Raw genomic sequence first — 24560 nt, 5'->3', positions numbered from 1 at the left:
TCAAAAAAAAAAAAAAAAAAATATATATATATATATATAAGGCCTGTAGTTCAGATGGTTTGGGCTCTTGACAGGGAGTTCTGTTGTTTAGAAATCAAATGAGAAAAGGAGATGCTAGTGTCCTTCTGTGCAGGGTTTTGTGCTGGGGGGTGCAAGGTGGGCTGAGCACCTGCAGGTGGGCAGAGGCTGCTGGGCTTTTCTCCTGAGGCAGTTCTGGGAGCATCAGGGGAAGGGCCTGTGGTATTGGGCTTGACAGCACAGGCTGTGCTGTCAGAGAGGCCTGGGGTCAAATCCCAGCTCCCCCTCTGCGCCAGCTTCCGGGGGCTCCTATAACAATGCCTAGGAATTTATTCTCTCACATTCTGGAGACTAGAAATCACAATCAGGGTGTCAGCAGGGCTGTGCTCCCTCCAGATGGAGACTTTCTCACCTGGAGTCCTCCTGAGGTCAAGGGTGAGCCTCAGCCTTCCTGGCCAGTGGCAGTGTCACTCTCTGCCTCCTCCCCTCTGTGACTTCTCTTTATGTCTGTCCTTTAAAGAGACATGTGATTGCATTTAGGGTCCACCTGGATAATCCAGGATAAGCTTCTTCTCTCGAGGCTCTTAATTTAATTAAATCTGCAAAGACCTTTTTACCCTAATAAGGTCAGACTTGCAGGATCCAGAGATTTGATATAAGCATTTATTCAGGGGCCATGTTTCAGGCTACCACACCCACTTGCCAGCCGTGTGACCTCAGGTAAGTTACTTAACACCTCTGAGCCTCAGCGGACATCCACCAAGGAGTGGGACCCTGGCATATAGAGTCTGTGTGTGGCCCCGGCTGTTACCCTGCATGGCCCAGTGCATCACCCACTGGTGATGACAGCTTCTGTTATAGGGAAGCATGTTTGGTTTCAATGATAAGTGGGTGATTTTCGTAACTGAATCTTGTGTCTTGTCCCCAGATATTTGAAGTACACCCTGGACCAGTACGTGGAGAACGACTACACCATTGTCTACTTCCACTACAGTCTGAACAGCCAGAACAAGCCGTCCCTGGGCTGGCTCCAGAGCGCGTACAAGGAGTTTGACAGGAAGTGTGTGTCTGTGAGCCTCTGGGGACAGGGCGGGCAGGCCACATGGGGGTGGGGTGCATGCAGTGGTGGGAGGAGGCATTGGGCCACTAGGGGCACTAGGTAGGGGACGGCCCAGGTGGGCTGGGGGGAGGGGTAAGTGCAGGAGCTCCTCTCCTCTAGAGTGGGGTCAGCACCATTCTTAAAGGGTCAGTCAACCCTTCAGCTTTTCAGGCCATCTGTTCTGTGGCAATGACTAAACTCTGTGGGACCATGTTCCAGTAAAACTTTATTTATAAATGTTGAAATGTGAATTTTGTGTCAATTTCACATGTCGTGAAATAGTAGTCTTTGTGGGGTTTTTTTTGGAGACAGGATCTGACTCTGTCACCCAGGCTGGTATGCAGTGGCCTCATTATAGCTCACTGTAACTCCTGGGCTCAGTGATCCTCCAGAGTAGCTGCGACTACAGGTGTATGCCAGCACACCCAGCTAAGATTTTTATTTTTTGTAGAGATGGGGTCTTGCTGTGTTGCCCAGGCTGGTCTTGAACACCTGGCCTCAAGTAATCCTCCCACCTGACCCCACAAAGTGCTGGGATCACAGGCATGAGCCACCATCTCCACTGAAATAGTATTCTTTTGATTTTTTTCAACTACTTAAAAATATAAAAACCGTCTTCAGCTTCCAAGCTGTATAGAAGCCAGCAGCAGGCTGGATTTGACCTGTATACCCACTGCCACCCCCGTCTAGTGAATAGTTGTCAAGAAACAACCACATGATGATTTCTTCACTGAAAGCCCTTTCTGCTTACACAGTGCATGGTCATCAGAGCAAGGGGCTTACTGGTGCCTTGTGTCAGTGAGGCAGGCAGCCCCATTTTGTAGATAGGGACACAGGCCCCAGAGAGCAAGTCACTTTCCCTGGTCACTCAGCTTGTGCACAGCAGGGCAGGCCCCACCCCAGGCCCCACCTCCCTCTCCCAGCCCATGCTGCTCACCACTCAGCTGTGGCCTGGAGATGGCCGATCTTTCCTGAGAGCGTCCTGAGTGACTGTCAACTGGGCAGTGTGTGTGAAAGGCTGCACCATGGGCATTAATGTGGATATCCGAGAGTCCTCTGGGTCTCCTTCAAAGTCTTCCTTACAGACATCTGAGCAGGTGGGACAGTGGGAGGCAGACCCTGACTGTCCCAGAGTCCTCCCTTGTTTGGGTCTTGCTATCATTATCGGTAGGAGGGATTTCTTGGTTCCCTGTTCATGTCCTAGAGAAAGATCTGTTGGTGCATTTTGCAGTCATTTATTAGACATCTGAATGAGCCAGAGACTCCTGAGCCCCAGTTCAATCCTTTCTCTTCCAGGAAGCCCTTCTGGGTTGTCCCAGAATTAACAGCCCGGAAGAGGTGCTGGCTCCTCCGTAGCCTCACTGTCCCTGAGCAGATGCCACTCCTAGTACCTGCACGTCCATAGATGGGTCTGCCTCTTGCACCAGACTGGCCCTTGGCCTATCTCTGAATCGCTCATGGATAGGAAAGGGTCCGCATGTGGTAGATTTGCAGTAAATGTTGGTTAGGAGGAAGGAGGAGTGAGCCAGCAGTAAGTAGCAAGCTCCCATCTGGGTAATCCAAGAGGCTGCATGAAGGAGGTAGCCTTTGAGCTTTCTGTAGAGTGATGGGCAGGGTGTCGTAAGGTGGTGATCTCTGAAGGAGTGGCCAGATGCAAGAAAGAGCAATGTGGGCTTCGGCACAGTGGGAGGGGTGGAGGGTTCAGGTGGGGAGCTATGGAGGGAGGTGGCAAAGGAGGGAGGTGTGCTAAGGATGCTGGGCTTGGTGTAGGGAAGCCGTGACAGGTCCTGGAGGAGAAGCACATGCCGTGTTTAATGTGACCCTGTCAGGGAAAACCCCTGGCCCAGGAGGTGCACAGGAGCCCTCTCTTGACCTGGAGCAGGTCAGGGTTTGCCATTTGCTCTCCCCGTGTGGCAAGTGAAGATGCACCCAGATTCCCTCAGGTACCACCCCACTTCTCAGCTGCCAGAATCAGCCCAGAGAAGCTCAGCCTGGTGGGTACCCTTCCTTTCTTGGGCGTGGGAGGGGCCTGCTGGCGGTGCTTCAGTTTGGTAATGGGTAACTTCCCTTTGGGAGGAAGCAAGAGAAGTCCTTAAAACTTAGGCAAGGTGTGCCAGCAGCAGGTGTCTAAAATTTAGCTGAGGAGTTAGAATTGATGTTGCCAACAGGGCCAAGGCAAAAGGTAACAGGGACACTGGGCCTGAGGGGACTCGGAGACCAGGCAGTGGTGGGAGGAAGGGCGTGGGCTTCGACTTGTCAACTGGAAGGGGCCAGACTTGTTCTGTTGTGACTCGCCCAGTCCCCAAGGAGGATAGGGATGAAGGTAGGAATAGGGTTACAGATTTTGTCTCAGTGGGAGCAAAAAGCAGGGATACTCTCAGTGTCAAAGCCGCCCGACAGTGGAGTGTCTGTGGGGTGGTGAGTTCCCCGTCACTGGAGGTATGCAAGTGGAGCTCCAGGTCTGATCAGACGGGATTTGTGCAGTGCGGGTTTTCAGTCTGCCACTGCTACCCCCATCAGGTGTCTTTTCTTTCCTGTTCTCTCCTCTGTTGGCTTCTCACCCTCTGGACCATCCTGCTGGGTCATTCCTTTTGAAGGTAAACTAGTTCACACACAAGTGTTCATGACCCTCTTCCAGGAGGGGCTCCTGCCTCGGGTGGCACCCAGTGAAAGCCACCTGCACCTCAGTCTCAGCGTGGACTTCATGGCAGCTGCCTTCAGGGCTCTCGGACAACTGGAAGTGCCTGCCGGCCTCCCTCTGCCCTGCACTGAGAGCCTTTTTAAAAAGAATTAAGTAGCATTTCTTGGAGAGATACTTTGAGACTATATAAATATCCTGCTCTTAATCAAAATTGTACGAGCTAGTTTTAACCTTTTCTGCTGTTTCTTTGCTTAATTATTTCTACGAGGGCCACCAAATGGTGATTTCAGTTATTGTGGGCATCTTACTGTAGGTGAGAGCTGCTCCTCTCCTTGCCCATGTATATCAATCAATATGGGCATGTGACTTCCTATTTTATCCAGTAGTTTATAATCCATTACTATCATTATTTGAATGATCACATTGTCCAAATTTGCCCTCGTGGCATCCCTGCAGGCTTGTGCGTTGACGTGTCCCCTTTGCTCCCCAAGCATTTCCTCTGCTTTTTGGCACAAGGTGCTCTGAGCTCATCTTACATTTTTCTTGTCCCAGCTCAGGAATCCACTACTTTCCAGGGAGCCCTGGCTCCTTTCAGTGGGCTGAGATCGAGACTGCAGGAGTGTCTGCGGCTTCTGACACCCGTTCATTAGACACCCATCACATTAGCCTGCACGTTTCCACCTGTCCTTCTCCCCTCCACGTAGGGGGCTGAGTCCACGCCGATGCCCGTCCGTCCCCATGCCACAGGCTCACCCTCTCTGTGACCCCCTTCTCCATGGTGTGACTCCTTCCCTGTCCAGCGTGCATGCCTGTTGGGCTGCTCCACTTGGGCTGCGGTCCACGCCCCTCCTGTGCCGTCTGGGCAGAGCGTGTCTCACCAAGCCTCTGTCACTCCTCACCTTTGTGCTCACCCTGGCTGGGTGGTGTGCTGTGTTAGCAACCAGCTCTCAGGTGGCATGGGGGTGGCCTAAAACATTTGCATATTTCTGTGGGTGTAAATCCTACCACCTGGCCAGTTTGAAGCTACTGTTGTGATGTCACTAGAAAGAGTCAGGAAGAGATGGACAGTAGCCGCCTTTGAATGGGTGTCCCCCAGGTGGATATGATGTATATACTTGTGTGCACTGCAGAGCGTAAAGTGGTGGTGGGCAAGGGGCCTGGGTTTTTTGAACTGTTCCTAGTTTTTGTTTAAATCCCTTAAATTGACCCTGAGGAGAAAGGAAATATCCTGAGACTCCCATTTGAGGCGACTGCTCTGTGGAGACCCAGGTTGAGGTGAATCTCCCAGTCTAGTGGCCCAAATCCACTCGCATTCCCTTCTCAGATACAAGAAAAACTTGAAGGCCCTCTACGTGGTCCACCCCAGCAGCTTCATCAAGGTCCTGTGGAACATCTTCAAGCCCCTCATCAGGTACAGTTATTCTGGGTCAGGACCTTGTTGGGGTGGGACTCTTGGTCCACAGTGTCAGTGGGACCTGTCCAAGTTCCAGGAGATCCTGTCTCAGGGGTGTCTGTGTGTCCTGGCACGCCCCACCCTGAGGGTCTGAGGGTCTGCTGTGGTTCACAGGCTGCCTGGGTCACACACCATGACCTACTGAGGGTCCTTAATGAGAGCACCGGCCCCAGACACCTGTGAGGTTTGCATGTGGCTTTTAAGGTCCCCCCCCTTGGCCTGAGCACCCACAGAACACAGTCACCCGCATTATGTTAGAAGGATGCACAGGGCTCAGAAAAGCTGTTTTTCTCACTGTTGGGGTCTGTCCCAGAGAAATGACACAGGCTACACTCATCAGAGGTAAAAGGTACATTTGGGCAGAGCTCAGAGTATAGGCCGGGCATCCAGCTGCCCCCTCCCGGGGTCCCACAGACAGTACTGGAGTCCCCAGCAGCAGTGCCTGTGCAGCAGAGAAGCTAGGCTCACCTGACCCTCCTGTCTGGGGTTTCTACTGGGGGTCAGTCACACAGGCATGGAGCACCTAACAGCTGACCTCAGCAGCTCCGTCTCCAGCCTCTCCTATCCTGTACAGCCTGAGGTCCCACACTCGTCACACTGGTGACATAAATTATCGTGTGGCCGTGGCCTCAAGTGTGTATGAGCACAGTCTCAAGGTGTCCAAGGGCTGAGAGGCTCCGTCCAGGAGCAGGTGGAGGCTGGACCCCCCTTGGAAATGTGGTGGTGTGGACACCCGTGATGCTGAGTTAACCCTTCACTGCACAGCCACCCAAGTAAATGGTCTAAAGAGACGAAGCCACAGCCCCCAAAAGTGGAGACCTCAGCTAGCTTCCTCTACGTTTAGGTCTTTCCTGCTGGACAATTTCTGCCTCAAGGGGACGGGGAGGCCTCAGAGGCTCTGCCACCGTCACCCTGACACCTTTTCTTTCCTTCCTCCTTGGCCTTGTGCTTCAGGCACTGTGTGCACCTAGCTGCACGGTCAGGTGGTGCCTGCGTGGCGGCTAAGTCCAGATGTGCCCAGGTGTGCGTGCAGGAAGTTCAGATTCTCAGATGAGGAGGTCACCTCTGTGAGGGGGGCCGGAGGGCCCTGGGAGGGTTCCCTGGGGAGGAGCACTTGAGCACAGTGGCTCTGAGGCCATTGCCGGCACACTTCTCTTCCTCAGCCCCACAGCCACCTGAGGGGAGGTGAGTGTGGTACTCTGCGTGTGGGGAGCTCAGGATTCAGCACCTGCCTGTCTCCCCACCCCACCCCCCACCACCTCCCTAAGTCTGAGTGGCCACCTCGCCCTGCCTCTGGGTCTGTCACTGTACCTGGCACTCGGGCATGTTGGCAAACGTCAGTCCCTGGGGTGATCCGGAGCCGCTCTGTGAGGTGTGTCCGAGCCTTTCCTTCCCTACCGCTGCCAATACCTTCATTTCAGAGATGGGACCCCCCGAGAGGAGCCCCCGAGAGGCTCCCCTGGGAGAGATCCTGAAGCCGCAGCTGGAGACAGCACCCATGTGTCTAAGGGGAGAGTTTTATGGCCAATGAGTGCATTTCGTTTTACTAGAATTCCCTCCCTACTTGCCAACATTGCACACCTATTGGGGGGTGGGGTGTTGAGTTATGTGTAACCAGGACTAACACCCTGGTATCATATGTGCCTGTCAGTCACTCACACTAGATCAGCTCTTAGAGTCCTGGAAATCTCTACTAAAGATTTTCTTAGAAAAAATTCACCTGCTCTTGCTGTTCCATTTGCCACATGGCAGTCCGGATGATGTGGGGGCTCTGGAGCCGGCTCCCTCGGGGACCTGCTCTGCCCCTAACCATCATTGCCTGGGCAAGACAGGCAACTCCACTCTGCCTCAGTTTCCCCATTCGCTGACTTAACACTGGAGAGGATTTAGAACAGGGCCTGCCAGGCACTGGAAAATGCTCAAAATTAGCTGCTAGTATTGTCTTTAAAAATTTTTCTTGTTATCCTTTTGTGATCAATTAGATTATTATATCTTATGTGTCAGGTACCCCAAAACAATCCTATGAAGTCAATCACATTTTCCCTCTTTCAAAGAAGCTCTAAGAGGTTAAGCAGCTTAGCCCAGGTCATGTAGCCAGTAAGGACCTGAGCTGAGATTCTGACTTGAACCTGTGTGGCTCCACCCTCATCCTACCTCAGGCCTGGACACAGCAGGTGCTAGGATGGTACCAAAGGAATCCGAGTCAGGGGCTCTGAACCTGGACTCAGCTCTGTTGCCTGTTGGCTGTGTGGCCTCAGGCAGCCATGTGATCTCTCTGAGCCCAGGAGTCTTCATACCAAAATGGAGAAAGAGGAAGAGCTCTGCCCTTCTCCAGTGCCCACACAAAGGAGAGCCCTTGGGACCAGCCCAGATCTCCTGGCTCTGCCCTGCAGGCAGGGCAGTGACTCTGCTGCACACTGCGATGGGACCCCCAGGTGAACTGGTCCCAACGCCCTTCCCTGGATGGGAGAGGGAAGCTGAGGGCCCTGCCTGCCTCTGCCCCAAGAGCCCAGCATGCTGGGGGTGGGGAGGCTGGACAGACTGCAGAGGGAACAGCGAGGGGGCTCCTGTGTGGATAGGAGGCATCTGAGGCCTCAGGCGAGTCTGAGCTGTGCTTCTGTGCCCATGGAGAGTCCCTGCAGAATGGCAAGGCTTCTTGGGCTCCTCTTGCCCATCACGTGGACATTGGCAGCCCTGAGAGAAGATCTGGCTCCCTTGGGGTGAAGGCCAGACCATCCCAAATGAGCAGGTGGGGGAGGGAGACATCCCTGCAGGACCCTAACTAGCCTGTTCCCTGAGGGGCCAGGAGTCCTAGAGCTTAGGCAGGCCCTTCTCCCTCCACTTGTCCCTTGAGTGAAGGGTACACCACACTGGTGGCTCCTGCAGCCTCAGCCTCAGCCCAGGTGCTTTCTTGGTTTAGTCCTAGAAGGGTAGAGACTGGTGAAAGCCACTGGGTGGGTGACTGTGGGTCCAGGTCCCGGGGCTGCATCAACCCTCGTCCACTAGGAGGAGCCCGTGTGCACGGCAGCTTCCTTGGGGTCCTGGTGCTGGTCCCTCATAAAACTCGCCCAGGGAGGGACTCCTGGGGCTAGGGGGCTGGTGCTGGGTCAAGTGTTTTACTTCCGCTGCCCCATTTGATCCTCCTAACTGCATTTTTGTTTTTGCAAAAGTAATTTGGATTATTTTAATTTGACAATGCAAGCAACACTGAAAACATGTGAATACTTATATTAAGACTTGCAAATTGTCATAAAAGTAACATAAAATATCTTTGGTTTTGCTGAATATGTAACCTTCCTTCTCTGGTAAACATACAATTTTTTACCCACATTAATAGTTGTACACTTTAAATAGATATAATGAGGAAATAATGCCAGTCTAAGAACATAACAGAAACCCGGATGGCCCTGAAGGGCCATGGGGGATGGCTCTGGACAGCTGCACGCTCGCTTGTCCAGTCATGACCCTCATTTTGGTGTTGAGCCTCACCAAGAACAAGGACAGTCTCCAGGAGTGTCACTGGTCACCAGTCTGCCAGGTGTCAGGCGGAGGACCAGTCCATGCATATAGTCTCACTTGGGAGGGAGGACCCTGGATTTCATGGGGGAGCAAGGCCCTGAATGGTGGCAGGAACTGTCCCAGGTTCAAGGAGGGGGAAGACAGAGTTGCGAGATCCCGCCAGGGCTCGCCTGGCCTTGTGGCTATGCTTGCACTCTTTGGGTCTCCAGAGAGACACTGTGTGGAGACAAACCTGGAGGGTCTTTGGTCCCTGCCCTCAAGGACACTTGTCACAGGCCAAGCGTGACAAGGCCAAATGTGAAGCCATTACCGGGCCCCAAGACCACAGGTGGTGCAGCTGCAGGGAGCTGGGGCCTTCATCCTCCGAGCCCTTCTCCCTGGAGCTCAGCTGCCACCTCCTGCATCTGGGCAAATTCAGGCCACATTCAAATTGGAGGGAGATGTTTGTTTTCATGCAGATGAGACTCCAGAGTGTTCTGTGTGTCAAAGATCTGCCATGTGCTATTGCTGTCATTTCAGGTTTCACTTGTGTCAGTATCTACCTTTTCCTAATAAGAGAAATGCCCACATTAGTCCTCAGGTAGCAGTTGCCGACATCTCCTCCTCCCTGCAGCCCCCATCTCTCTGCTACCACTTAATTGGCCTTTTTTTTTTTTTTTTTTTTGGTTGTTCTCTTGCTTCTGTTTTCTTAGTCACAAGTTTGGGAAAAAAGTCACCTACTTCAACTACTTGAGTGAGCTCCAGGAACACCTCAAATGCGACCAGCTGCTGATCCCCCCCGAGGTGCTGCGGTGAGTACCCTGAGGTCCCGTCCCGGGAGGTGTGGGGTAAATCCAGCCTCAGAGGCCTCAGGGACTCCCACTCATGTGGAAGGCTAATTTCCCAGTGTGCTAGGCTGGATTTGGCTCAAAAATCTGTGGCATCAGCAACGATCTGCATGAAAGAGGCTGGCCATAGACCCCGAGAATCGAGCCCGGGCAGCTCATGTACAGGACTGGAGGTTTTCCTTACCATCCCTGCAAACCTCATCTGAAAAATAGTCTGTCATGTGACCGCTGCGTCTCAGCATTCACCAATTTTGCTTTTGAGCAGAGAATTAGGAGAATTTCTTGGGCGTGTAGATAATGCCATGTACAGAATGAAATGTTCCCAGGGACGGGCAGGTGCTCTGGAAAACAACCTGCCTGCTGGGTACTGAAAGCGTAATTGGCGTGTCTGCCAGGAGGCGTAAACGCAGCAGGACCAGGCAGGCCCAGCGCAGCCCAGGAAGGCGTGTCAGCACCCCCCTGCCCCCGGCTGCAACCCCTCAACCCCAACTCCCTCTGCCTTTTGGTGTCTTCCTCTGCCCTTTGGCATCTCCCTCTTAGGGGCTTCTCTGAAGCAGCAGGCCCCTCAACAAGGTGTGTGCAGGGGAGGCTGGTGGCCTTTGGATGCTGAGCCACATGCCAGGTGCTGGGGATACAGAGATGTCTAGGGAGAACAGTCCCTGCCCTCGGGACACTCATGTTAGTGGGAGCCAGAGGAGGCACTGAACCCAGCTGGGGAAAGGACTGGGGCATGTGGAGGGGAAGTAGTAGAATCTGGGAAGGCTTCCAGGAGGAGGTGACTAAAAGTGAGTTTCAAAGGGTCACTTGGCTAGATCAGGAGGCCGGGGGAGGACACTTCCCGCAGAGGGGAGCCCTCATTGCAAACATTTGTGGGGAAAGTATGAGTGAACTTTTGGAAGTTGTAAGGCAGCCCACGTGATCAGGCAGAGGGTGGGGGACATGAAGCTGGAGGTCACCTTGGGCCATGGAGTTCCCAGAGCCCAGCAGAGGAGTGTGGCCTAGGCCCAGAGGCCATAGGAGGATGACAAGGGAACCCCGGTCTGCCGTGGGCTTTGGCAAGAACCCAGGCAGCACTAGGGTGGCCAGGGGCAGCCTCTTTCATGGGAAAGAGATAAGAAATCTGGGTTTGAGGATGAAGTGGGTGGCATCACCGTGTGCAGTCTGGGGCCTCTGGAATATGTGGGTGGCGGTGACACCAAGGGTGCAGGGTCCTGGGTGTTGGGGGTGAGGTTAGGAGAGGGGCGTGGGTTGGGCATTAGTGGGAGCTTCTGAACTCAGCCAACAGCAGGGCCTCTGGGGGTGCACCATGGATCCCGCAGCAGAATCAGAGGACACAGTGAATCCTGACACTTGGGGTGCCACGAATCTAGACCTCCCCCCACGATATGCTCCCTAGCTGGGTGCTGTGAGCACCAGAGTCTGAGACCCACTAGGATCGAGGCAGGGCAGGGGCTTCAGGTCCTGAATCCAGGCTGTAGTCCCAGCTTGTTACCTGGGGCACGACACCAGACTCTGACAAGCTGCAGTTTCCTGATCTATAAGGTGGACGTAAGAATCCCACTTGGCTTGGCTGGGAGTGCCCTCTCTGTGGCCTTCCCTACGTCCCAGCCAGCCCACTTGACTGCATCTGTGTTCCCACGGCACGGCTGGTGTCACGACTGCCCTGCTTGTGAGCTGCTGGCTCACATCAGCGCGTTCCCCGCCGTGCCATGGCTGGGTCACTACTGCATCCACAGTGCCTGGCACACAATGGGGCCTCAGTACACACTTGCCAGAAGGAAGGAAAACTGGGAGGACATACAGTATCTGGGAAATTGCCAAATGCTGTGCGAACCTTTGTTCACCTGCGGGCGCTGAGCTGCCCCTTCAGAGTTCATCCTCCTCACATTCACCTGGTCAATCCCGGTTCTATTCACTCGGTCAACAGATACATGACCTGATCACCTACTATGTAGCAAGCCCTGTTCTAGTGCCAGGGATGCGGTGATGAGCAAAAGAGCCAGGGTCCCTTCAGCCTTGTGAGACAGCTCTCAGCATAAAGTAGTAACTCAGGAGACCAGGTGATGGCTGCCTGCTTTGCTGGTCAGCGTGGGGCCGCTGTGGCCAGTGGTTGGCAGGAGAGATTGGGCATTTGACAGGGGTTGAGGGTGTGTGTCCTGCCTTTTGTGTGAATACCCCACAGCCTCGGATGTGAAGGGATGTGAATGTTTGTGTGTGTGCGAGTGACCCAGTGGTGATGAGACGCTCAGGTGTCCCACAGATGTCTGGGAGACACCCGGTCCCCACCAGCACCTAGAAGGGGCCTCTGTGGCTTGAGGGTCCTCTGCCAGGTGAGAGTCGAGCTCCTGCTGTGTCCACAGGTATGATGAGAAGCTGCAGAGCCTGCACCAGGGTCGGCCACCACTCTCTATCAAGACACCACCGCCGAGGCCACCACTGCCCACCCAGCAGTTTGGAGTCAGCCTGCAATAGTAAGTGCACCGGGACAGGGCCTGTGCCTTTCCCTGGAGTTATGGGGCGCTTCTGTGTCCAGGGATGCTTTCCCCAGAGCTTTGCCTCTGGTGGCCAACTTGCCCTGCAGGGAGAAGGGAGCAGGACTCCATCATTCACTGCTCTGTGCCTGTGTAGGGGATCAACTGCTTATTAGCACACAGGACTGTGCAGCCCTCTCACCTTCTGGTGTTTTCCAGAGCCCAGGATTTGTCTGGACCGGGGAAGAGAAAATGATGACTGCCTTTCAAGTCTGGTTTTCTCTGTGCTTGGGACCAGCTCGTCTCTGGCCTCTGGGACCACATGGCTGTCAGTGAGCCAGGTTTTTCGATCCTGCTCTTCCCAATTAGCCTCTGGGTGGGGACCTGGCCTTCCTGGGGCTCTGGTTAAGAGCTGTGTCCCAGCCTCACTTGCCAGGACCTCTACCCTCGTAGAGCTTTGGGGCAGTCCCTAGTGGTGATACCAAGCAGTTTCTTACTGCCCACCTGCCTCTCAGGAGGGCCAGCCATGCCAGTAGAGCACTGCAGCGCTCTGAATCCTTGTTGCCACCTGTCACCTCCCAGCACCCCTGGCCTCACACCAACCCCCCCAACTCACAGTACAGGGTTTTGGTCTGTTCCTTTTGAAACTAAGTACAAAAAGGACTTCAGAGTCACATTTAAATTTGAAACCCTAAACTGTGTGGCTCCAAATAAAATAATTTGCCTTTCTGAGCCTCAGTTTTATCCTCTATAAACAGGCGCACGATGATGCAGTGACCGGGCGCAGTATCTGTGGCACACAGTAGGCCCCAGTGCACAGTCGTCACTGTGATCGTTCACATGCACTGCCCTGTTCTGTCAGTGCCTAGGACCTCGCTGGCTGACTGGCTGAGAACTTTGCAAGTCAGTGATGCAAGCTGCAGTCTCCCCATTCAGAATTTGGGAGGGGTGTGTGGTGTTCAGAAGGTGCCTGCCCATCTCAGCGCCCGGGAAGGCCTGGGTGCCCCAGCGCTCCCCATCCTTGCTGTAATTCCATTGCCATTCCTCCCTCCCATCCCTGCTGTTTTTAAAAAGCCAGAATCCCTCCTTATTTGTGTATTCCTCGCATGCAAACCTAGGGAAAGGACGTGCTCTGAGTTACTCTAAGCCCATCTCCCAAGGGAGGGGTACAAGAATTATATGCTGACAAAATCCCCAGTGCCTCAGACAGGCGGAGGGCTGTCCAAGAGCCAGGTGGGACCCCCTGGCCACAGAGTACATGCTGACAACAGAGCACGCTCGGGGCCCAAGTGCCTCCCTCCCAGGGTGTACCTTGGAGCTTTAGTTCAGAGTGTGAGTTTAATACAGTCCCTGCGTCCTTGCTGAGACCTGACCCTGACTTGTACACATTTTCAGGGCAGCAGTGGAGTGTGATAGAATTCTCCACTGCCCAGGACATCCCCACCCCCCACCCCTCCAGCCAGGAAACACACACATCTGCATCCTGAGTTTCCCGGTAATTGTTATTCTCTGCACTGACTCTCTCCAAGCCAGCGAGTAGGGGATGGGCAGGGGAGGAGAAATCCAAATTGTGGGTTTCTGCTCTCTGAAGAACAGCAATTTCACGCCAGGGGCCCCATTCTCTGGCTGGCACAGGAGGCACCAGTGAGAGGCAGGTGTTCTTAAAATGCACAGGCGGGGAACTAGCTTGTGCTTGGCTGGGAGCGCTGTGGCTCTGGGCGGGGCCCTTTTAGGACCTGGGTTTTCTCCTCTGCCTGTGGAGAAGGCAGGGAGGGTGGGCTCCCTGATTTGAAAGGCCTCCTGCCCTGAAATTCTGCTTTTGAAAAACAAAACAAGACTGAGAAGTAGGCCAAAGGACCTTAGCAGCCGGTCCTAGCCCAGAGGCTCATTGGCCCTCAGGTGGGTCTCTCCAGGACCAGTCACTTCCCAGGGGCTCCTGCTGTGTGACCCTGGGCTAGTTCTTGAAGCCCAGCTGGGTCTGTTTTACATCTGTGGAATGGATGCCCCCCACCCCTGTACCTGGCTGGGGAAGGTTGTTTAGCACCAGCTGAAATGAGTTTATTATAATCATCTGTACCGCTCATTAGCGTGTGACCTAACAAAGCCTTTACATTCCTCATTGCTAATATCTGCAGAGCCTGGAGAGAGAGGTCACTGGCATCTCTACTTTCCAAATGGAGAAACTGAGGCTGGAGAGGATGAGGTGACCCAGCTCCTAGGGTGGGCAGGCAGGGCTGGGACTAGGGCAGGTCTTCCTGGCTTTGGGGGAGGCAGAGAAGAGGCAAAGAGCCCACAGCTTTGGGGAATTCTGGGAGATTGGTCTGCCACACTCCCCCGCCCCAGGGATACCCTCTGCTTGGGCCCCAGGCCACCCCCCTCAAGTTGTGGAGGGAGTAGGGCAGGGGAGTCCACATTCCTGCAGCCACAGGACCTCCCGCGGGCAGCGCTGGACCTCCTGGTACTTTGGGGAACTGGACTGTTGCTCAGCACCCTGAAGATGAGTTCATAGCAAAAGAGAAACCACTGTGGAGCCAGATGACACTCTGAGATCAGGACGTGTCATGGCCTTGTCGCTGCTGCTTGTGAAGTCTTAGCCGTTTACATGGTCCAAGTGTTTGATTCCTCTGTAAACCTCAGGATAACATTAAAGCGCAGAGCAGAGAAGCCGCCTCGCAGACCCCAGCAGTCTCACAGAGCTGAGGCCACGAAGTTCGGAGGCCACAGTGGCTAGCATCTGTGAGGCAGAGCTCCAGAGAGGAGGGACTGCATGAAGATGGAACTCTGAGGTCTGCGGAAGGTCCCCGCAAGAGTTTGGCTGAGCACTGACCTCACTATTCACACGGGAGAAGACATGAAAAGTTTCCAGGGCTTGCCCAGGGCTGGGAAGGCTAAGCCATCCCCCCCCCCCGGCTAGAGTGGAAAGACTTCATAACCGCCGAGGCATAGGATGGAGCCCTCAGAAGGGGATGCCCCTTCCTGGTGGCGCTAAATTAGCCGTAGGCCAAAGACTGTTTCAGATTCTCCCTAAAAATCTCTTCAGCCAGAACGTGGCAGAACAGGATTTAAACCAGGTGTCTGACTTCAGAGCCTTGTTTCCTCTCAAATATGCTCTAGAGAAAATTCAGCAGAGGAGGAAAGAGAAAAACCTGTGAAGTAGAACTGCCTTTCTTTATATGAATTTCTTTCTCAAAATAGCACAGTAAGCGGCAGGGTGTTAGCCCGTCTGAGGTAACATACTGGGTTTTTGTCAAGTATGTTTTCTAATTGAATCAGTGTCCAATCCAGAGCTCCAGGTTCCGTTCTGACAGCCAAACCCTGACCCTTGCCCTGTGCATGTCCATGTTAGGAACGTCCTTCTCTTTTTAGTCTCTGGCAGACTCCTACTCATCCCTCAAAACCCAGCTCTAAGGCCCTCCCCAGCCCCTGGTCTTCCCTGCATAACGTGTAGCCCACTGATGGAGTTCTCAGATGCTGTGCTATCCTTTTTATTATTTTGGCCTCTCTTTTGGCCCACAGATTTCCTACTTCCTGAGGGCCAAGGCTACATCTCTGTCACCCTGAACTGCTCCTTGGTCCTTTCTCTCCACTGGAGTACAGAGGGGGCCAGAGCCTTTGCTGATCATGCTCCCCACGCCCAGGTAAAAACTGTTGCTTTCTCTTCTCTCTCAGCCTCAAAGACAAAAATGATGGAGAACTCATCCCTCCTGTGCTGAGATCCACAGTGACTTACCTGACAGAGAAAGGTGAGACAGCAAGTCGGCTCCAGCCAGGAGGCACGACGGCTGCTGATGCTCCTCCCAGGGAGGTCTGTCTCGGATCCTGGGTGCCCCACGGGTCAGGGACTCGGAGGAGCTCGGTCCTGTCCGGGGGTGTGACCAGGAAGGGAGAGGGCTTGAGCACTGAGGCACCAGGTCTGGACTCTGGGTTTGCATCCTGGGTCCACCATGTGCTAGCTGTGTGACCTTGGCCAGTTCCTACCCTCTCCACTCCCCCTTCACTTATCTGTCCAGTGGGGTTAATAACAGAGCTTCTGAGGCCTGTGAGACGATGTGAGTGAAGCACGTCACACAGTGCGTGTCTGCAGGGAGCCCTCCTTAGTGGTCGCAACTCTGGCATGATGAACTTGGCTTTGTAGATGCCAATGGGGACGGCGAGGTCAGGGACTTGGAAAGGGTAAGCTTTGTGGCCTCTCCAAGATTCCTGAGGTCGGAACTTAGGTCCACAGGGAAGGTGCATGGAGGCTGCTTTTACTCTCATGGGAGGAAGATGGTTCCCAGGGAGGTGACCTCTAGCCAGGACGCTGCAGAGGGGATGTGTGGGCCTCTGACTGGGGCCCTATGATCTGATACCCATGTGCCCTGGGGATGGTGTGTTCTTTTGTTTATTTTATATTTATTTATTTATTTTTGCAGTTTTTATTTTTTGGCGAGGCTGGGTTTGAACCCGCCACCTCCAGCATATGGGGCCAGCACCCCATTCCTCTGAGCCACAGGAGCTGCCCGGGATGGTGTGTTCTGATCATGAAATGTTCTCTCAGCCTGGGAGATCTGTGATTGTTTTTGAACTGTTTCTACTTAAACCAGACAGGAGGGGAAGGATTTCTCATTCCGTATTTCAGATAGTGCCTAATGACCAGATATCAGAAATTGTGAAAAGGAATCTCTCTTTTTTGACACAATTTATTATTTAAAAAAATAGGCTGGCACAGTGGCTCACACCTGTAATCCCAGCACTCTAGGAGGCCAAGACAGGTGGATTGCTTTAGCTCAAGAGTGTGAGACCAGCCTGAGCAAGAATGAGACCCCATCTCTACTCAAAATAGAAAAACAAGCTGGATCTGGTGGTGGTGGGGCAGGGCCTATAGTCCCAGCTACTCAGGAGGCTGAGGCAAGAGCATTGCTGGAACCCAGAAGTTTGAGGTTGCTGTGAGTTATGACACCGTGGCACTCTACACAGGGTGACAGCCTAAGACTATCTCAAAATAAGTAATACAGTCCACAGTCCACTGTAGGAACCTAGTATTTGTTGAATGCATACATGAATTAGACATGTATTCACAGGGATCCTCACTGTCCCTGCCCTCTGGGAGTTCACACTCTTGTCACCAGGAGACGAGTCTATGTCTTCAGATCGCTGGCCAATCCTGCTCTTTGCTGTTACAGTTTTGTTTTTTTCAAAATCTCACTCTATGCCCTGGGTAGAGTGTCATGGCATCACAACTCACAGCAATTTCAATCTCTTTGGCTCAGGTGATCCTCCTGCCTCAGCCTCCCAAGTAGCTGCTACTATAAGCACCCACCACTATGCCCAGCTATTTTTTCTATTTTTGTAGAGACAAGGTCTCACCTTTGCTCAGGCTTGTCTTGAACTCTTGAGCTCAAGCAGACTACTTGCCTTATGAGCCACTGCACCCGGCCTGCTGATGTAGTTTTGAGGTCCCTGCTTCTCCATGGATGCCAGCTAGGGGCCTCAGCTAGCAGCCAGAGGCTCTGAGTCCCACCCACCAACAGCACTGCTTGCGGGAACCCTGCCCTGTGCTGGGAATCTCTGTCCCCTGGAAGAACCTTTGAAAGCTCCTGATTAGGTCAGGTCCACCCAAGGTTACCTCTGTATCTTAAGGTCCCTGGCTTAGACCTGAACTCTGTCTATAGATCCCCTTCTCTACAGTACCTAGGTTAGTGCCTGAATACCTGGGAAACTCCAAGTGGTGGGTCCTCTGGTCCCCCAGGGGCCAGGGATCTGGGAATCACCTCAGAATTCTGCCTGTGATGGCTGAACTGAGCCCTAAGAGCAGGGGTCCTCAAACTTTTTAAATAGAAGGCCAGTTCACTGTCCCTCAGACCATTGGAGGGCCGGACTGCGGGCCCTAGGACAAGTCGGCTGCTAAGCAGGACAGGCAGCGGCGGCAAAAACACCTGGCAAGCCAGATAAATGTCCTAGGTGGGCGGCAGCTTGAGGATGCCTGCTTAAGAGGATGGAAGAGAGTCAGCCAGGGAGGGACAAACACCCCCCACCCTGGCTTAAAAAATGAAGAGACTTATGAGCCACTTTCATGAGCCAGTTGTAAGAGCTGAAAATCCCCTTTGTAAACTGCCAACTGAAGCAAATTTCTGCTTTGATACAATCAACTCTCATCAATGGTGTCCAGCAGAACTTGGGATTCTTCTCCATCCCGCTACCCCCTGTGGCAGTGGCCCAATAGAGCCCTTCATATGTGGCTTGTGTGATTGCCTGGATGGATTTTTCATTTTCATTTTAATTAAAGTCAAACTTAAATCCCCACCTGCAGCTGGTGGCTATGGCACTGGATAGTTTAGTTCTTGTGGGAAGTGGCATGTGTGTGGCTCCTGGGTGCCAGGCACTGACCAGTCCTCTCTGCAGCCCTTGGAGACAGAGCCCTTGGCCTTACTCTGTAGACAGATGAGGCAGCTGGGCTCAGAGAGGCTGAGTGCTTTCTCTGAGGTCACAAAGCTGGTGGGAGGCAGAGCCCCTTTCCAAGCTGCAGAACACGGGGATCTGAGGGGTGAAGGTGGGAGTGAGGGATGGGGAGACCTCACTGGGCAGGACAGCATGCCCTCCTGCCACAGGAGGGCCAGGGTGTGGGCAGAGGAAGTCACAGAACATTCTGGAAGCCCAATGTGCTAGAACCCGTGAGACGCCTGGAGGCTCTTCTCCCTGCAGGACTCCGAGCTGAGGGCCTGTTCCGGAGATCGGCCAGCGTCCAGATGGTCCGTGAGATCCAGAAGCTTTTCAACCAAGGTGAGCATGGCCCTCAGAGCCCCCCACCCTGAGCCTCCCACCTGGCCCCCTCCTCAGAGGCAGCTTAGCCCCTGACCCCAACCTGCCACACCCTCTGGGGAAGGCTCAGCTGCCTAGGAGCCACTGGGAGCACCCTGTCATCCAGAGTGGGGCCTCTGCCTACACACTGGCCCTGAGCTGAGGACACATAGCTCTGACGCTAACAGAGCCTGGCTAATGAGCTGTGCCTGGCTGACGATCCTGCATGGATCATGTGTCCCCATCCAGCCTGAGTGGGGGGAGCTGTCAGCTGTCCCGTCCCAGGCCTGCGGGCCACTGTTGTCCATGCTGGTCACTGAGACAGTAACAGCCAAAGCTGGACCTGGGAACCCATGTCCTAGTCAGGAAATAACCACACCGCAGAGACTGTGACTACCTTTCCAGCCTCCACCAAGCATGACCCGGGGTTTCCGGCGAGGGGACACATGACTCCAGCATCAGGGTCTCACCACCAGTTCTCCTCCAGCCTTTGTGCCTTGGGCCAGAGTCCAGAGCTCAGCTGTGCTGTGTTTTTTGTGCAGGGAAGCCCGTGAACTTTGATGACTATGGGGACATCCACATCCCTGCTGTGATCCTGAAGGCCTTCCTGCGAGAGCTGCCCCAACCACTGCTGACCTTTGAGGCCTACGAGCAGATCCTTGGGATCACCAGTACGCACCCTCCGGTGGGTGGGGTGGGGGTGGTCCTCAGACATTGTCCCCAAGCTGTTGGCCCCACCCAGGCCTAGATGGCTAAGGCGGCATCTCCCCAGCATCATCCTGTCACCATCTGGCACTGCGGGACAAGAGGGGGGCCTTTAGGTCTGCCCTACCATGCACAGCCTGGCCACACAGTCCAAGGACAGGGGAGGTAGGGTCAGGGTGTCCTGGCTAGACCCTGGGGTGCAGCTGGCTGGGAGGCAGGGTGGTGGAGGGCATCTCTGGATTTGGGGCACATGATTGTGGCTGGAGTCCTGCCTGTACCCCCTCCCTGTGCTGCTCAGAGCAGCCCCCACCTCAGCACTCTCATCTAGAGAAGGGCTGCCGACATTTCTCCCAGGAGTGTGGAGTGCCAAGCCGCATGACAGGGGCAGAGTGTGATGGCACAGAACGACCCCCAACCCTGATCCAGTCGGTCAACAGCTCCGTGTGTCTGTGGCTCAGATTACTCATAACTCAGCCACGGCACCTCAAAAGTCCGGGGATGCCTCACCAGACCAGGAAACCGCTCAGGCCTTGTGCAGCCAGACAGCATCACTCTTAAAGGCGGCTGCCTCCAGCCCCTCCCTTCTTGGAGCACCGTGAGTGCAAAGTGGGACCTGCTTTGCTGCTCGCTCCCAAGCTGGGTAGGATCCCTTAAAGATGGTCTCCAGCCTGAGATTGGGTTTCTTCCCTGCTGTGCAGTCAGAGTCACCTTCACCCAGAGAGCGCCTGGCTTTTGTCCTAGGCCCTGGGAGGTGACCTCTGTGGATGACTCAGGAAGGAACCATTCCGGAAGGACAAATTACATAGTTAGAGGATTGGGGCTTTTTTTTTTTTAAGAGACAAGTGTCTTAGTCTAGTGCCCTCAGTAGAGTGCCATAGTGTCACAGCTCACAGCAACCTCCAGCTCTTGGCCTTAGGCATTCTCTTGCTTCAGCCTCCCGAGTAGCTGGGGAGACCCAGTTATTTTTTTGCTGTTGCAATTTGGCTGGGGGGCTGGGCCCTACTCACTGAGCCACAGGCATTGCCCACAGAGGGTTGGGGCTTTGAGTCACACCTTGGAGGAGGTCAGGGGGCTGGGGACTGATTTCATGCCGGTGGCCACCCCTCAAGGCTACAGGACCCCAAACTCCAAGGAAAATTTACACCCCTCTACTCACCAGTTTCTCGCAAGTACCTGAGGGCCAGGCCCCCTCTGAGATGGGAGAAGTGACCATCCCACAGACCAGATGGTCATGACCAACATCGGGGGCTTACTTTGGCTGGTGGGTGGCACGCCTGGGGGAGTTCAGAGCCCGGTGGGTCGCACAGAGACAGAGCTAGTCACACGCACAGAGGCAGTTACCCAGTGGATGCAGATCAGGGGCCTGTCCACCCAATGGCCTGGCCCAGTGTAGGGATGGATAAGCAGGCAGGATGGACAACAGTCCCACCAACCTGAATGTGATAGGCTCTGTCCTAAAGAGAAATTTCCAGATTTCATTTGCCCCTTCAGCCTCTGTAGGTTCCTTCCTGAGGAAGCTTGGTGCTTCCTGGAGAATTTACCGTTCCTTCCAGTCAAGACCTGATAAGAGGCAGACAGGGAGCAGGCTGGTTGGTTTCCAGGGCCTTTGTTTGGCTCTTTAAACTCAGCCTTAGTTTCTTTATTTTTTCTAATTTTTATTTTTTGAGACAGTCTCACTAGTTGCCCTCGGTAGGGTGCCATAGCGTCACAGCTCATAGCAACCTCAAACTCTTGGGTCCAAGTGATTCTCTTGCCTCAGCCTCCCAAGTAGCTGGGACTACAGGCGCCTGCTACAATACCTGGCTGCTTTTTGGTTGTAGATGTCATTGTTGTTTGGCAGGCCCAGACTGGGTTCGAACCTACAACTCCAGTGTATGTGGCCGGTACCCTAGTTGCTGAGCTACAGGCGCCAAGCCCGGCCTTAGTTTCTTAAACATTTCTGGTCATGTTGATTCTGTGCATATTCCTAAATAGAACACTCCAGTCATACCCTTGTTAATATAACCTGTGTCCTATTACAAAGAACAGCTTTGTTTTTAATAAAATGATAGCTATTATTAAAAAGCCAGCAAGAATTTTCACAGCAGGGAATTTTGTGTCTCTACTGTGAGTTTGTCAAGCACACAGAATGTTCACCAGTGTTACCACTGGATGGTACAGTTTACATGGGTGTGGATGTGTGTACATATGTGTGCACACACACGTCTGCAGCAGGGGATTGGTGAGAACTTATTGATTGGTGGGGTTTGATTTGAAGGTTGCAGAACTCAAATGGAGGTTGTGGTTATAAGCAATACTGTGGGTCTCAGTGCGTGGGACAGTTACCAGACCCCTGGAGGGTAGGCCACCACCCCAAGAGCAACAGGGTCTGAGAATTGTAAACAGGTAGTCTACAGCAGGGTTGCAAACTTTTTGTAAAGGGCCCAATAGTAAATATTTTAGGCTTTGTGGGCCGTAAGTATAGCCTCTATTGAAACGATTCAACTCTGCTGTAGTAACACAAAAACAGCCACAGACATTATGCAAACAAATTAGCTGTAGCTGTGTTCCAATAAAACTTTATTAACAAAAACAGGCAATGTGCCCATTTTGACCTGCAGGCTGATCTCACTCCTGTTTATAGGCTTTCCCAGCTTCCTGGGAGATCCTAGTTACTCTGCCAGCTGTAAAGAGCAGGAATGGAGTTGGCAGAAGCTGAGGGTTTGCTGAGAACAGCCATGGGGCTGGGAAATGGGGGCCCCAGACCTGACCATGGGACAGTCTGTCCCTGGAGTTTTCCCCACACCTGTGCCCTTCTCCTGGGGGAGGGCGTGGTGCTGCCCTCAGGCCACCTAAGAGAGGAGTCTGGTGCCATTGCAGGTGTGGAAAGCAGCCTGCGTGTCACCTGCTGCCGTCAGATCCTGCGGGGCCTCCCAGAGCACAACTACATAGTCCTCAGCTACCTCATGGGCTTCCTGCACACGGTGAGTCTGGGCTCCATGCCTGGCCCTGGAGGCTCCTCCTGTCCATGGCAGTGCCTGCACCAACCCATGTCCTGCCTGTCTTGGGTCTGGGGTCACAACCCCCCTTCTGCCTGAGATGCCATTCCCTTGCTACCAGAGAATCCATCCAAGGCCTGGATAGGACCAACGCTTCTAGGATCACCCCACGCCCTGTCTGCCAGGCAGGGCCACCCATGCCTCTGCCTGTTCCCGTGCCTGGCTATCCCTCTCTTTGTCAGTGACCTTCTTTATGGGGGTCCTCTGCTCCTGAGCCACCTGCTTGGGCTGAGTCTCTGGGAGTGGGGGCTGTGTCCTGATGTATGGTTGGCTGAGCAGACATTCCCATGGGAGGCGCCCCATTGCCAGGTATATTAGGGTCCGGTGGGAGGTGCACATCGCCATGTGTGTTAGATTCCTGTGGCTGCCAGGACAAAGGCCCACAAGCTCAGTGACTTAAAACAATGGAAATTTACCATCTCACTGTTCTAGAGGCCAGAAGTCCAAAATCAAGGTGTCAGCAAGGCCATGTTCCCTAACAGAGGCTGAAGAGGAGGGTAGCCTGTGGTTCACTTAGCTGGTGCACACCTGAAGGGCTGGTGGGGTGGGCTGATAAGTGCTGGTAACTGGGCGGCAACACCCAGCTGCACCGCCTGTCCCCCAGCTCCCTGCTCACCCCTGGCCCTCGCAGCTCAGCATCATCCCTGGTTCTGACTCTCAGGTCCTCCCAGTGAGGATCTGGTAGGGAGGCGAGAACAGGCCATGCCCACAGATGGCCTGTGTGGCCCCCTGCCACTGGCTGACCACAGAACGTCGGGCAAGTCTTCTGTGCCCTCTGGGCCTCAGTTTCCTCACTGTAAGAGGAGGAGGAATAAAGCCAAGCACAATAGCTCAAGCCTATTGTCCCAGCTACTTTACAGGCCAAGGTGGGAGGGTCACCCGAGGCCAGAAGTCTGAGGCCAGCCTGGCACTAAGCAAGACCCCACCCACCTTAAAAAAAAATAGTGAGCAGTGAATCGCACTTCCTGGAGGTGCTGGAGCTGTTGGCTGAGACGGGCAGGGAGCCCTTTCTGCTCTGTCTCTCCTCCCAACCATCCCCACATGCTGGCTGGTCTCCATCATGCCTAGTCCAGCAATCACAGTGGGGAGGTCAGAGGGGTCTCTGGGCTCGAGCCAGCTGTGCTACAGGCCATGACTCTGAGCTCACTGTATAGAAGAGGGGGCAGTGGGGTGTTGAGGAAACCCAGAAGGGAGGTCACAGAGGTGAGAGCCAGAGGGACCCCCAGCATAGTGAGGCCAAGCCCTTCCCTTTACAGATAGGGAAACTGAGGCAGTACGGGCCGCTGGCTCCCAGTCCAGTGCTCTTCTCCCTGCACTAGTCTCTCCTGGGGTGTAGGAGGTGATGCCAGCCCTCGGCTGCCTTTGGCTTCACTCACCCAGTCGCATGTGGTCTGTTCCAGGTGTCCCAGGAGAGCATTTTCAACAAAATGAACAGCTCCAACCTGGCCTGTGTCTTTGGACTGAACCTAATCTGGCCGTCCCAGGGAGTGTCCTCCCTGAGTGCCCTTGTGCCCCTGAACCTGTTCACTGAACTGCTGATTGAGTACTACGAAAAGATCTTCAGTGCCCAAGAGGTCCCCCGGGAGCACACCGTGGGCACCACGGAGGCAAGCAGGCAGGGCAGCCCCCTCCCCGCACACAGGCAAGCCACAGGTCGTGCCACGCCCATCCTGCCTCAGAGGCCCCTGAAAGCAGCCAGGAGACACCTCTAGAGCCAGAAATGTGCCACTGAAGTTGATCACCTGTGCACGGCGTCTTTTATAAACTTGCCATCTGTGAAAATAACCAGGCATTAAACAAACTCAGAACCTTCTAGTGAAAATTTCACGCTTTAGATTCTTGGGCCCTTCTCCACTGTTTCTGACCTGTGGGCTGGGATAAGATAATGTATCTATCAAGATAGATTATTTATTTATTTATTTTGGAGCCAGGGTCTTGCTCTCAATCTGTTGCCCAGAATGGAGTACAGTGATGGAATCAGCTTGCTACCCTCAAACTCCTGGGCTCGAGCA

At 53.9% G+C, this 24560-nt stretch overlaps 1 protein-coding gene across 1 annotated transcript in view; it reads left to right on the top strand.

Annotated features, from left to right (window-relative positions):
- Positions 1-24313, top strand: part of ARHGAP8 (Rho GTPase activating protein 8) — a 35996-nt gene extending 11683 nt beyond the window's left edge. Inside the window, exons 3-11 of the mRNA XM_012801271.2 lie at positions 947-1078; positions 5083-5169; positions 9423-9521; positions 11918-12028; positions 15698-15771; positions 18710-18787; positions 19348-19476; positions 22370-22473; positions 23949-24313. Of these exons, the coding sequence (XP_012656725.1) occupies positions 947-1078; positions 5083-5169; positions 9423-9521; positions 11918-12028; positions 15698-15771; positions 18710-18787; positions 19348-19476; positions 22370-22473; positions 23949-24260 (1126 nt within the window). The 3' untranslated portion in view covers positions 24261-24313. The remainder of the gene's footprint in view (positions 1-946; positions 1079-5082; positions 5170-9422; positions 9522-11917; positions 12029-15697; positions 15772-18709; positions 18788-19347; positions 19477-22369; positions 22474-23948) is intronic.
- The last annotated feature ends 247 nt before the right edge of the window (positions 24314-24560 follow it).

Source organism: Otolemur garnettii, unplaced genomic scaffold (genome assembly GCF_000181295.1).
Source record: "Otolemur garnettii isolate 467f Iridium unplaced genomic scaffold, OtoGar3 scaffold00007, whole genome shotgun sequence".
NCBI lineage: Eukaryota > Metazoa > Chordata > Mammalia > Primates > Galagidae > Otolemur > Otolemur garnettii.
Note: the sequence above shows the minus strand (reverse complement) of the source record. Positions and strands in the feature narration are given on the sequence as shown.